At 38.8% G+C, this 12,507-nt stretch overlaps 1 protein-coding gene across 1 annotated transcript in view; it reads left to right on the forward strand.

Annotated features, from left to right (window-relative positions):
* The window catches only part of TAPT1 (transmembrane anterior posterior transformation 1), a 64,835-nt gene that overhangs the window by 35,237 nt on the left and 17,091 nt on the right, over positions 1-12,507 (forward strand). The window contains exons 4-8 of the mRNA XM_038533323.1: positions 816-978; positions 3,396-3,531; positions 4,796-4,893; positions 5,071-5,140; positions 6,379-6,459. Of these exons, the coding sequence (XP_038389251.1) occupies positions 816-978; positions 3,396-3,531; positions 4,796-4,893; positions 5,071-5,140; positions 6,379-6,459 (548 nt within the window). The remainder of the gene's footprint in view (positions 1-815; positions 979-3,395; positions 3,532-4,795; positions 4,894-5,070; positions 5,141-6,378; positions 6,460-12,507) is intronic.

The following is a 12,507-nucleotide window of genomic DNA, read 5'->3' on the forward strand; positions in this document are numbered from 1 at the left end:
AAAGAAAAGGGAAGAATTCACAGAAAATATAAAGAAAATATATAGAGAAATGCCGTTTTCCTCATGGGAAAAATTAACTAAAACTACAGTAGATGCTGTTTTTCAGCAGTGGGATTGGCAGAGATCCAACAGTTGGTGGAATCCTAGATTGCTGCATGTGTGCTGCAGCCTTCCTTGCGAGCTGCTAGTGGATGTGAACATGGGCACAGCCACCAGAGAGGGCAGTTTGCTGCTTCTGTTGAGGGAACATACCCTCCAATTGTAGGAATTCATCCTACAGATATATTGTCAAATATGAGGCATGACATGCACATTTGTAGCCGCAGAAGACTGGCCATCTGCCAGCAGTGTTGCATCAATTATGGTGCATCCACACACCGGACCGTGACGCCATCATAGAAATAGAACTTGTGAAGTGACATGAAGAAACCTGCTCTGCTGGTAAATAAAAAGTCCAGAGCTCTTCCAGTGTGTGGAAAGGGCTGATCCAGCAGGCTGTAGTACTTCAAGATAAGGTGAAAGGCTTAGGACAAAATCGTGGAAATCCATGGCTCCAAAGCATGTTATCAGCAGACACCCACCCTCTGCGTTCACTTGTTAAGAGGGCTTACCTCTAATAGTGGTTTAACATCTTTATTTTTTTGTACTTGGGTAGAAAACTTCACACGATTGAGTAGTCAGCATAACTTGTTAGTTCTTAAAAGAGCGTCTTAACTCTCATTATCATCTCTGTATGCCAGTGTATGTCCAGTAAAGATAATTCCAAGAGCATGTAAGGTAAAATTCATGTTTTTATTACGTCTTATGTATTTCAGGGACAGACGTTTGCTTCAGCCTGCTCAGGTGTGTGACATCCTGAAGGGTGTCATTTTGGTAATCTGCTATTTTATGATGCACTATGTTGACTACTCCATGATGTATCACCTGATAAGGGGACAGTCAGTCATCAAGCTCTACATCATCTACAATATGCTCGAGGTGAGTGAGGGCCCTCCTGTACCCACATGGTTAGCCTAGCCTCCGAAGCTGCACGGGCTTGATGAATGTCCGGACTTGGAGCCCTCTGATACAGAATTCTCATCTATCAACTCTAGTATTGGGACTCCTGGCCTTGATGTTTATACAGTCACCGGAGACCTTGTTAAAATGCAGATTCTGATTAAGTAGTTCTGGGCTGAGGCTGGAGAATCTCATCCTTACCAGATGGTGCCCAGTGCTGGTCCTTGGTCCCTAGGGTATGACATGTCCTCACATGGGAGAGAAGGGTACCTGCTACCTAGAGACTTTTTAGTCAGTACCCCCTTGAGAATGTAAATTGTCAAATGGTAGGGAAATTTGTTTAAACATTCATTGGAAACCCATGTATACATCTTACTAAAACTTGAAGCATTATGAAAAAATATTAGGATTATATATGTATTTGCTATAATAGATTTACACTTAAAGTGCTTTGTAATTTTTACATACAGCAGGGAAACAAAAGTTTGCAAATTTCTCTACATAATACTTTTAATATAGTATATTTCACTTGAGGGCAGGCAGCATGTGAAAATCTACTTACATGCAAAAAGTAAATCAAGCAGCTACACAAAGCAAAAAAACATGTTTTGCTATAAAACAAAGTAGAATTTTGATCAGTTCTTAAAATAGTAAGCTACCCTAGGTTATATAATAAAACTTTTGAGATACAAGTGCATTTTCCTGTACTTTTTAGGAATACAAGTAAGGTATACTTATCTTTTAAATTAACTGGGAAAGGATTTTTCCTAACTAGTGGACAGCTGGAGAGGTGTGGGTGCTCCTGGCTTTTCTGCTCTGAGGCTCCATTGGATGAGGTCTTTCCATCTCTTCACAGAAGCCATGGAACTCTGACCGTCACGGTTACTCCTAAATTCATTGACCAACATGATTTAAAACCACACCCCAGCTTCCTGATTCTAGACTCGTTGCATATGCTCTTGCTCAGCCACACCAAGTACCATCTGTACTGGATACAGATGGTGTGGATGAAGTTTGTGAGGCAGAGTAGTCATCCTGCCCTCGCATCCCTGTCACAGAGAGAGAAGCTTGGGCTTATCTTGTTCCGTCTGCTTTGTGAGTGGCTCTTCCTGCCGCCAGTGGCCTACTAGTCTCCCTCACTGCCTTCCCTCTTGGGGGATTGCAGGTGATGAGGGCTTCTTCCTACCCTCACACATAATGGGTGTGCCCCCTAATTTACAAAGCCCTCTACAGGGTGGCCTCAACACTGTTACTAGAGGACAGGCCTCAGGTGGAAAGGGTCCATGAACTGCTGATCAGAATGGCGTATTCACTTTGCAAACTATACTTGATAATGTGCTTTCAGCATAGTAGACAAGCGTCCCGGCTCTCATCTAGAGATAAACCATCTTTGACTGAACCCTACTTCTTCCCCTTCCCAGCCTCGGTGCCCTGGACACAGCTTCTGGTTGCTGAGTGTCTCTAATTCTTAGCTCATCTCATGAACCTCAGGTGCTAGGGGAATTACGAGCATTCAATGAGGCAGCGCATAGACAGGGTTTAGCACGATGCCAGACATGTGTTGAGTGTTCCCTAAACAGCAGGTAGCTATTACACCTGCATTTGGCAAATATTTAATTGACCATTACTGTATGCCAAGCACTGTCTTAGACCTTGAAGATCAGAGGCAAGCAGAGCCTGATCTTATGGAGCTTATATTCTGCAGGTGGAAAAGAGACCATAAATCAGGAGGTATTCAGAAATGATAAATACCATGATGAAAAAGAACAGGGGATGGATTAGAGACCGTGGGAGCCAGAGATTGATGGTCTGGGTGTGGATGCAACCATTCCAGCTGAAGCCTGAATGATATATGCCCTCCTTTCTTGCTTATGTGCTTATTTTTATTCATCATAACTCCATAGAGATTGCTACCTGAAAATGTCTTTAGGAAGTAAACCTGCATATTACATACTCTGTGATTAATCCAAACAAATTACAGCTACCATTGTCTACAAATATTAGGTACAAATACAGTGGGTCAAATGATGTATTTGTCCTAAAGGATTTAAGTTCAGATTCTGAATCTGAATTTTAAAAATCAAAACCAGAGGAACTATGATTTTGATGTGCCCTCTCCCTTTTTATTTTTGCCACTATAAAAGACTCTCCTTATAAATACATAGCTAATTAGACAAAGTCTAATTCAAATTAATACAGATTTTCAGCACTCACTGTCAGAGAATAAAGAGATCCCTGCTCTTTTGTAGCTTGCCTTCTAGTGGGATTTAAAAAGTCAGAGCTCCAGTATTTGAGTAAATCTGAGGTTTAGTAACATATTTAAGTGGAATATTAAGAAACACTTTTCAGAAAAAAAAATAAAAAGGAAACACCTTTCCAATAATTTTTCTCCTTAGGTAGCAGATCGTCTGTTTTCATCTTTTGGACAAGATATATTAGATGCTCTCTATTGGACAGCAACAGAGCCTAAAGAAAGAAAAAGAGCCCATATTGGAGTGATCCCTCACTTTTTCATGGCTGTTCTCTATGTCTGTATCCTTTAGACTTACTGGAAATTTCGAGTCAGTGCGTATTCTACATTATTTTATTTGGTTAACTCTTTCTCAGATTTAAAGGGGTGTGTGTGCGCGCGCGTATGTGTCCTGAAGATTAACATGAAATGTCTTTCTTTTAAAGTAATTGTAAATTAAAGAGCCTCATGTATGTTTGCTCCATTTAACTGGTAGAAAACAATTCTAGTCTCGGTGTGACTGATTTTATGGAAGGACTTGAGAATGCAAGGTTCATATTTAGACATACTTTATAGAGATCTATATAACTTTCATACCTATACTGGAATTGTTTGTAATTTATCTTTAAGCCTATGAATTTTTTGTTAAAACCTAGGGCGTAAAATGTATACGGTTCATCCAGAGGTAAAATTTGAGATTGATTGGGGAGGAATTTTAGAAGTTTTATCTCCTCTGCTCCCTATACCCCTCCTTAAAGTTTTTCTTTTGAAGAATTAAAGCTTTACTGTATAAACTGTGTGCATGTATGTGTGTGTGTATATACCCACACATATATTTGCCCGTGCACATGCATAGCTGTATTTAAGTCCTATACGTATACTGTCTCTGAAAGAGTGGTACATGAAAAAATGAGGTTATTATTTGGAAAGTTAAGGGACTAAGTGGGAAGGTTTCTATAAGCGTAAAAGTTCCAAGTACGTGGAGTAAAAGAGTTGCTATTCTCATTTAAATGAAATATTCCATGTGTAATATGAATATAATTCTGCAACTTGTGGGTGTCTTCAAAAATGACATTGTAAAGAAGAATCTCAATTATCAGACATTTCTTACTCTTACATTCCTCATCCCCTACAGAACTATAGAAGCCAATTCCTTCCAGACTTTTACTTAGTGTTCTTTTCTATTTTAGAATGCAAGTTAAATATCTTTTTTCAATATTAAAGAAAATTTGTTCCACTTATTTAACTTTTTCAAGGACCTGTTTCCCAGGCCTTGTGCCAAATGCCAGAAGTTCAAAAAGAGCAAGACTGCCATCTTCCAGGACTCACAGTCTAAGTGAAGGGATGCCCAGAGGCTCATTTCTGCTTCGTTTATGTGGGTCCCATACATTTTACTTGTCAAATTAGTATCAACTATAGCTAATAAGATAATAAAGCTCTAATGCAAGACTGGATTTAGAGATCATAATCATCCCCCCCTCCCATTTACTTTCAAAATTGTATAGTTTTATCTACTAATTAACATGAAAACAGACAAGCTTTTTCCTTGACATCACTCACTGCTAGTTTTGCATGCAATTCTCATCATGGTTCAAGCAACAACTCTCAATGTGGCTTTTAATTCACACAACAAGTCACTGCTTACTATCATGATGTCTAATAATGTAAGTATGAGATTTAATTTTACATTTTTGAGGCTCTATGAACACTTTAATGGCAATATTCTGGATGGAATGAAATTATTTTTTTAAATGTTATTTACTCTCCAGAAAGTTTTACATGTAGCATGTCCATTTTTAAACTGCTCATAATAATAGTGATCTTTTTGTTTACTGTTTCAGTTTGTTGAAATTAAAGGAAGTGTTTTCAAGAAGTTTGAAAAGAATAATCTTTTTCAAATGTCAAATAGCGGTATGTACACTTAGGTTCTACATGAAGCTTTATGCAGTATTATTTTGCAACTCATTCTGAAACTCTCTGTCACATTTCCTCTGGGCTGCTGCTTTGACTTAGCTTAGCTTTCTTTTACTCCCTCAACATCTTTGCCAGATTTTCTTACTATCTTGGTTATTGTAATTTCAAGACATTTAAGATAAAATATAACGAGCATTTGCATAGCACCATCCCATACTTTCAGAGCTTCTTATTAATCCAGAAATTTCTTTGTAGCAAATGATATTTCATGTTATAGATGTGGAAACTAACACACAGAGAAACTAATTTGACATCCCCAGGTCACCCACACAGATGCCAAGAGCAGAATTATGGCTGTAAACCTCAGATTATCTCTCTGTGCTCAGCTTTTTCAGTTATGGCTTACTGCCTCCTTATCCTAAGGTGAAAGTACAACATCTATCCCTAGAAATATTATCTTTCATAGGTACAAAAATCAAAGCAGCATAGTGTCTTGGTTCTCAAAATATAGTGTATGGGACCCTGGAGGGGTATCCCTGGAAAGGAGTTCACAAAGTCAAGACTGTTTCCTAAGAATATGAAGACGTAATTTATCTCTCACCATGTTGATATTTGTACTGTGGTGGGAAATGGAGGTGGAGGTAACCTAATGAGCTATTGCTGCACACCCGCCAGGATGGCTGCTTTGGTAGTCTACCACCGATAAATGTTAGCAGGGGTGCGAAGTGACTGGTGTTGTCGTACTTTGATGGTGTAAGTGGAGAATATTACAATTGCCCTGGAAAACCTTCTGGCAGTTTCTTATACAGTTAAATGTTTGCCTATCCTGTAACTTAGCAGGGAGAATACATGTTCACAAAAGACTTGTACAAGACATGTGGCGGCCTTATTCATAGTAGCCAAAAACTGGAAACAACCCAATGTTTGTCAGGAAGAAAGCAGATAAACAAATGGTGGTGTAGTCATACTGTGGAACACTACAGCTATTAAAACAGAAAAAAACACCGATACTTTCAACCACGTACAAAACTGGAATTTCCATACTTGAATTATGTCAGTGAAAGATGTAAATGCCTTACCAGTGTAACACCAGCCTATGTATAAATAGTGTATTTATTTTGCAGACATTCATATGTAATTATACTCTCATTGTGTTCTGACTAAAAGAAAGTTACACATGCAATATATTATTGTTACTTATATACAGTACAGTTTGTATTCAATTTTTTTTTCAGATATTAAGGAACGATTCACAAATTATGTGCTTTTGCTAATAGTATGTTTAAGAAACATGGAGCAGTTTTCTTGGAATCCAGGTATGTACCTTTTAACAGATACAGTGCCTTCTAATTTTACTCTTGAACCACAAATCATTCTTTTACATGGAATAGAGTGAATATTGCAGAGAACTTCAAAAGCTTGAGCTCTTCTGCTACTTGGGTGTTGGAAACACCTGTTCCAGCAAAAGGATTTGAGTATGTTCTGCTGAGTGTGGTGGGATACCACACCATGGGAAGTAGTCTTTGTCCCTTCATTTCCTGTAAACCTCACAGCATCTCTAGAGCTGTGTATTCAGTGGGTGAGTGGACGCTGCTAAGCAGTGTGGCCTCTTTGTTTATTTAACCTGTAGTGTGCTAGGGTTATCTAAATATAGTCAGCAATTTCTCATTTTCACAGTTCACCAGAATAACTTTGCTCTTTCTTAACATTTGTCTTTTACTCACTGCCTCTTAATTAGCATTTTGAATACGGATAAATTAAAAAATATATAATGTAAGGCAGTAAATTTGGTTACTTACGCATCTTTAAATCAAGACTGACAGGAAGTTGTTGAGATTCTATGAATTTTCATCATCCACTCACTTAGCAGACATTTACATAAAGCCAGGCACTGTGGTATACGTAGAGAGTACCAAGGTTTGTGTGGGACACCCAGGCTCATAGTGGAAATAAGTCATTACAACACAGTCTGGAAATGCTGAAGTGAGGTTGGTGGGAAATGGTCATGTCTTAAGTGAGAGTTTTTTATGTCTGATATTTTTATACAGCTTAGTTCTTATGGATTGTGATTATACTTTGCATTTTATTAATTACCCTCATTGCCATGCCATGCACGTTCTAGGCTTTTAATAACTTCTTGTTCACTTATTTTGATTCATTGCTACTTTTCAGATACCTGTGAAAATCCAGAAACAGATAGTAAATGAGATATATGATCTTGGAAATATATTTCCACAAGTTATATTCTTGTAGAAAGCATAAGACCAAATGATATATTTTCCAGTGACTTGAGTTCCTGTTTGAATAGATCCAAAGTCTGCCTCACTTGTGACAGCAAAGCCCTCCCCTACACACACTGGGATTTGCTATGCACCTGGATTCTTGGTTTATAACTAAGGCACCTAACATGGTGTCTACGAGAGGCTGGATAGTGGGCATGTGTGGCTGGTCTCAGCAGGACTCACATGGGATCAGCAATCCTGAAGCAGGGCAATTGCACCAAAGGACAGTAATTTAAGCCTGCTGACTGCTCGATATCTGAAATCCTATTCTCACTTGTACTGTGATTTTCAGCTAATTACCTTAGGTCTTTTTTATTACTGTTATGGCAGAGAGTGTGATAAAAGGAACAATGTTGGTGAACTCATCATTCTTTCACTCTTTAGCTTCTTTTCATTTCTTTTCTTAAAAACCAAAATACCATTTATAGAAGCTTCCTGTAAGCTTCCAAGATCATGAGCAACGTAAAAATAATACTAGCTACTTTGTGTGCCAGGCACATTGTTCTGCACTTTCCCTCCTTATTTAATTCTCATAATGGTCAAGTATAGAGACTTTTTATTTTGTAGAAGAGGAAACTGGAGCTTAGGTCATTAAGAAACCTGCCCAAGGTGATGGAGCCAGTTAGTTGCAGTTTGACATTGAAAGAAGTTTCCTGATTCCCAAAACTCAACAGGATGCCAGACCCACTAAAACTGTCAGCATGGGTAGCCTGAACTATATTGTGTCCACCTCATCCAGTCTCCAGATCCCAAATTGCCTAGGTCTTTGTCAACATTTCTATCCTTTTCTTTCTCTGTCCCACCCTTATATCTTTCTTCACGATCTTTTTGTCAGGTGCTTGATACCAAATTGACATTTTAATAAATCTAAAGGTGAGCAAATTTGACAAATTGCGTCTGTGTGACAGTGAAATAAATGATTAGTATCTTTAAGTCATACTGATCAAAGAGTTTGGGAAATCATTGTTCAGTTGACTTCAGCACATGTCGCTACTAGCTATTTACTGTCACATTAGGCAGCTATAGAATTAAAGGATTTTATAATAAGCCTGTTTAATTAGCCATCCTACCAGTGTGTTGGCTCCATGAAGGAAGTCGGGGACTCTTCACCTCTGTGTCCTGCCCCTCAAGGGTCTGACACAGAGAAGTATAGAATAAATACCTATTAAATGAATTATCATTTAACTTGATAAAATATAGCTCTTTATATAATTAATTGAATGCTAGTTTTGTCTGTTATCATTTATTGACAACATTGTAGCTTAACCTTGTGGAGATTTCAGATTTCTTATTTTTTTTAATAATAAATTTATTTTTTATTGGTGTTCAATTTACCAACATACAGAATAACACCCAGTGCTCATCCCGTCAAGTACCCCCCTCAGTGCCCGTCACCCATTCACCCCCACCCCCCGCCCTCCTCCCCTTCCACCACCCCTAGTTCCTTTCCCAGAGTTAGGAGTCTTTATGTTCTGTCTCCCTTTCTGATATTTCCCACACATTTCTTCTCCCTTCCCTTATATTCCCTTTCACTATTATTTATATTCCCTAAATGAATGAGAACATACAATGTTTGTCCTTCTCCGATTGACTTACTTCACTCAGCATAATACCCTCCAGTTCCATCCACGTTGAAGCAAATGGTGGGTATTTGTCGTTTCTAATGGCTGAGGAATATTCCATTGTATACATAAACCACATCTTCTTTATCCATTCATCTTTTGATGGACACCGAGGCTCCTTCCACAGTTTGGCTATTGTGGACATTGCTGCTAGAAACATCGGGGTGCAGGTGTCCCGGCGTTTCATTGCATCTGTATCTTTGGGGTAAATCCCCAACAGTGCAATTGCCGGGTCGTAGGGCAGGTCTATTTTTAACTCTTTGAGGAACCTCCACACAGTTCTCCAGAGTGGCTGCTGCACCAGTTCACATTCCCACCAACAGTGCAGGAGGGTTCCCTTTTCTCTGCATCCTCTCCAACATTTGTGGTTTCCTGCCTTGTTAATTTTCCCCATTCTCACTGGTTTGAGGTGGTATCTCATTGTGGTTTTGATTTGTATTTCCCTGATGGCAAGTGATGCAGAGCATTTTCTCATGTGCATGTTGGCCATGTCTGTGTCTTCCTCTATGAGATTTCTCTTCATGTCTTTTGCCCATTTCATGATTGGATTGTTTGTTTCTTTGGTGTTGAGTTTAATAAGTTCTTTATAGATCTTGGAAACTAGCCCTTTATCTGATACATCATTTGCAAATATCTTCTCCCATTCTGTAGGTTGTCTTTTAGTTTTGTTGACTGTATCCTTTGCTGTGCAAAAGCTTCTTATCTTGATGAAGTCCCAATAGTTCATTTTTGCTTTTGTTTCTTTTGCCTTCGTGGATGTATCTTGCAAGAAGTTACTGTGGCCGAGTTCAAAAAGGGTGTTGCCTGTGTTCTCCTCTAGGATTTTGATGGAATCTTGTCTCACATTTAGATCTTTCATCCATTTTGAGTTTATCTTTGTGTATGGTGAAAGAGAGTGGTCTAGTTTCATTCTTCTGCATGTGGATGTCCAATTTTCCCAGCACCATTTATTGAAGAGACTGTCTTTCTTCTAATGGGTAGTCTTTCCTCCCTTATCGAATATTAGTTGACCATAAAGTTCAGGGTCCACTTCTGGGTTCTCTATTCTGTTCCATTGATCTATGTGTCTGTTTTTGTGCCAGTACCACACTGTCTTGATGACCACAGCTTTGTAGTACAACCTGAAATCTGGCATTGTGATGCCCCCAGATATGGTTTTCTTTTTTAAAATTCCCCTGGCTATTCGGGGTCTTTTCTGATTCCACACAAATCTTAAAATAATTTGTTCTAACTCTTTGAAGAAAGTCCATGGTATTTTGATAGGGATTGCATTAAACGTGTAAATTGCCCTGGGTAACATTGACATTTTCACAATATTAATTCTGCCAATCCATGAGCATGGAATATTTTTCCATCTCTTTGTGTCTTCCTCAATTTCTTTCAGAAGTGTTCTATAGTTTTTAGGGTATAGATACTTTACCTCTTTGGTTAGGTTTATTCCTAGGTATCTTATGCCTTTGGGTGCAATTGTAAATGGGATTGACTCCTTAATTTCTCTTTCTTCAGTCTCATTGTTAGTGTATAGAAATGCCATTGATTTCTGGGCATTGATTTTGTATCCTGTCATGCTGCCAAATTGCTGTATGAGTTCTAGCAATCTTGGGGTGGAGGCTTTTGGGTTTTCTATGTAGAGTATCATGTCATCGGCGAAGAGGGAGAGTTTGACTTCTTCTTTGCCAATTTGAATGCCTTTAATGTCTTTTTGTTGTCTGATTGCTGAGGCTAGGACTTCCAGTACTATGTTGAATAGCAGTGGTGAGAGTGGACATCCCTGTCTTGTTCCTGATCTTAGGGGAAAGGCTCCCAGTGCTTCCCTATTGAGAATGATATTTGCTGTGGGCTTTTCGTAGATGGCTTTTAAGATGTTGAGGAATGTTCCCTCTATCCCTACGCTCTGAAGAGTTTTGATCAGGAATGGATGCTGTATTTCGTCAAATGCTTTCTCTGCATCTAATGAGAGGATCATATGGTTCTTGGTTTTTCTCTTGCTGATATGATGAATCACATTGATTGTTTTACGAGTGTTGAACCAGCCTTGTGTCCCGGGGATAAATCCTACTTGGTCATGGTGAATAATTTTCTTAATGTACTGTTGGATCCTATTGGCGAATATCTTGTTGAGAATTTTTGCATCCATGTTCATCAGGGATATTGGTCTGTAATTCTCCTTTTTGGTGGGGTCTTTGTCTGGTTTTGGAATTAAGGTGATGATGGCCTCATAGAACGAATTTGGAAGTACTCCATCTCTTTCTATCTTTCCAAACAGCTTTAGTAGAATAGGTATGGTTTCTTCTTTAAACGTTTGATAGAATTCCCCTGGGAAGCCACCTGGCCCTGACTTTTGTGTCTTGGGAGGTTTTCGATGACTGCTTCAATTTCCTCTCTGGTTATTGGCCTGTTCAGGTTTTCTATTTCTTCCTGTTCCAGTTTTGGTAGTTTGTGGCTTTCCCGGAATGCGTCCATTTCTTCTAGATTGCCTAATTTATTGGCATATGCTGTTCATAATATGTTTTTAAAATCGTTTGTATTTCCTTGGTGTTGGTAGTGATCTCTCCTTTCTCATTCATGATTTTATTAATTTGAGTCTGCTCTCTCTTCTTTTTATTTTATTTTATTTTTTTTAAATTTTTATTTATTTATGATAGTCACACACAGAGAGAGAGAGAGAGAGAGAGGCAGAGACATAGGCAGAGGGAGAAGCAGGCTCCATGCACCAGGAGCCCGACGTGGGATTCGATCCTGGGTCTCCAGGATCGCGCCCTGGGCCAAAGGCAGGCGCCAAACCGCTGTGCCACCCAGGGATCCCTCTCTCTTCTTTTTAATAAGGCTGGCTAATGGTTTATCTATCTTATTAATTCTTTCAAAGAATCAACTCCTGGTTTTGTTGATCTGTTCCACAGTTCTTCTCGTCTCGATTTCGTTGAGTTCTGTTCGAATCTTAATTAACTCTCTTCTTCTGCTGGGTGTAGGATCTATTTGCTGTTTTTTCTCTAGCTCCTTTATGTGTAAGGTTAGCTTTTGTATTTGAGTTCTTTCCAGTTTTTGAATGGATGCTTGTATTGCGATGTATTTCCCTCTTAGGACTGCTTTTGCTGCATTCCAAAGATTTTGAACCGTTGTATCTTCATTCTCATTAGTTTCCATGAATCTTTTTAATTCTTCCTTAATTTCCTGGTTGACCCTTTCATCTTTTAGCAGGATGGTCCTTAACCTCCACGTGTTTGAGGTCCTTCCAAACTTCTTGTTGTGATTTAGTTCTAATTTCAAGGCATTATGGTCTGAGAATATGCAGGGGACGATCCCAATCTTTTGGTATCGGTTCAGACCTGATTTGTGACCCAGTATGTGGTCTATTCTGGAGAAAGTTCTATGTGCACTTGAGAAGAATGTGTATTCAGTTGAGTTTGGATGTAAAGTTCTGTAGATATCTGTGAAATCCATCTGGTCCAGTGTATCATTT

This window comes from Canis lupus, chromosome 3 (genome assembly GCF_011100685.1).
Source record: "Canis lupus familiaris isolate Mischka breed German Shepherd chromosome 3, alternate assembly UU_Cfam_GSD_1.0, whole genome shotgun sequence".
NCBI classification, from domain to species: domain Eukaryota; kingdom Metazoa; phylum Chordata; class Mammalia; order Carnivora; family Canidae; genus Canis; species Canis lupus.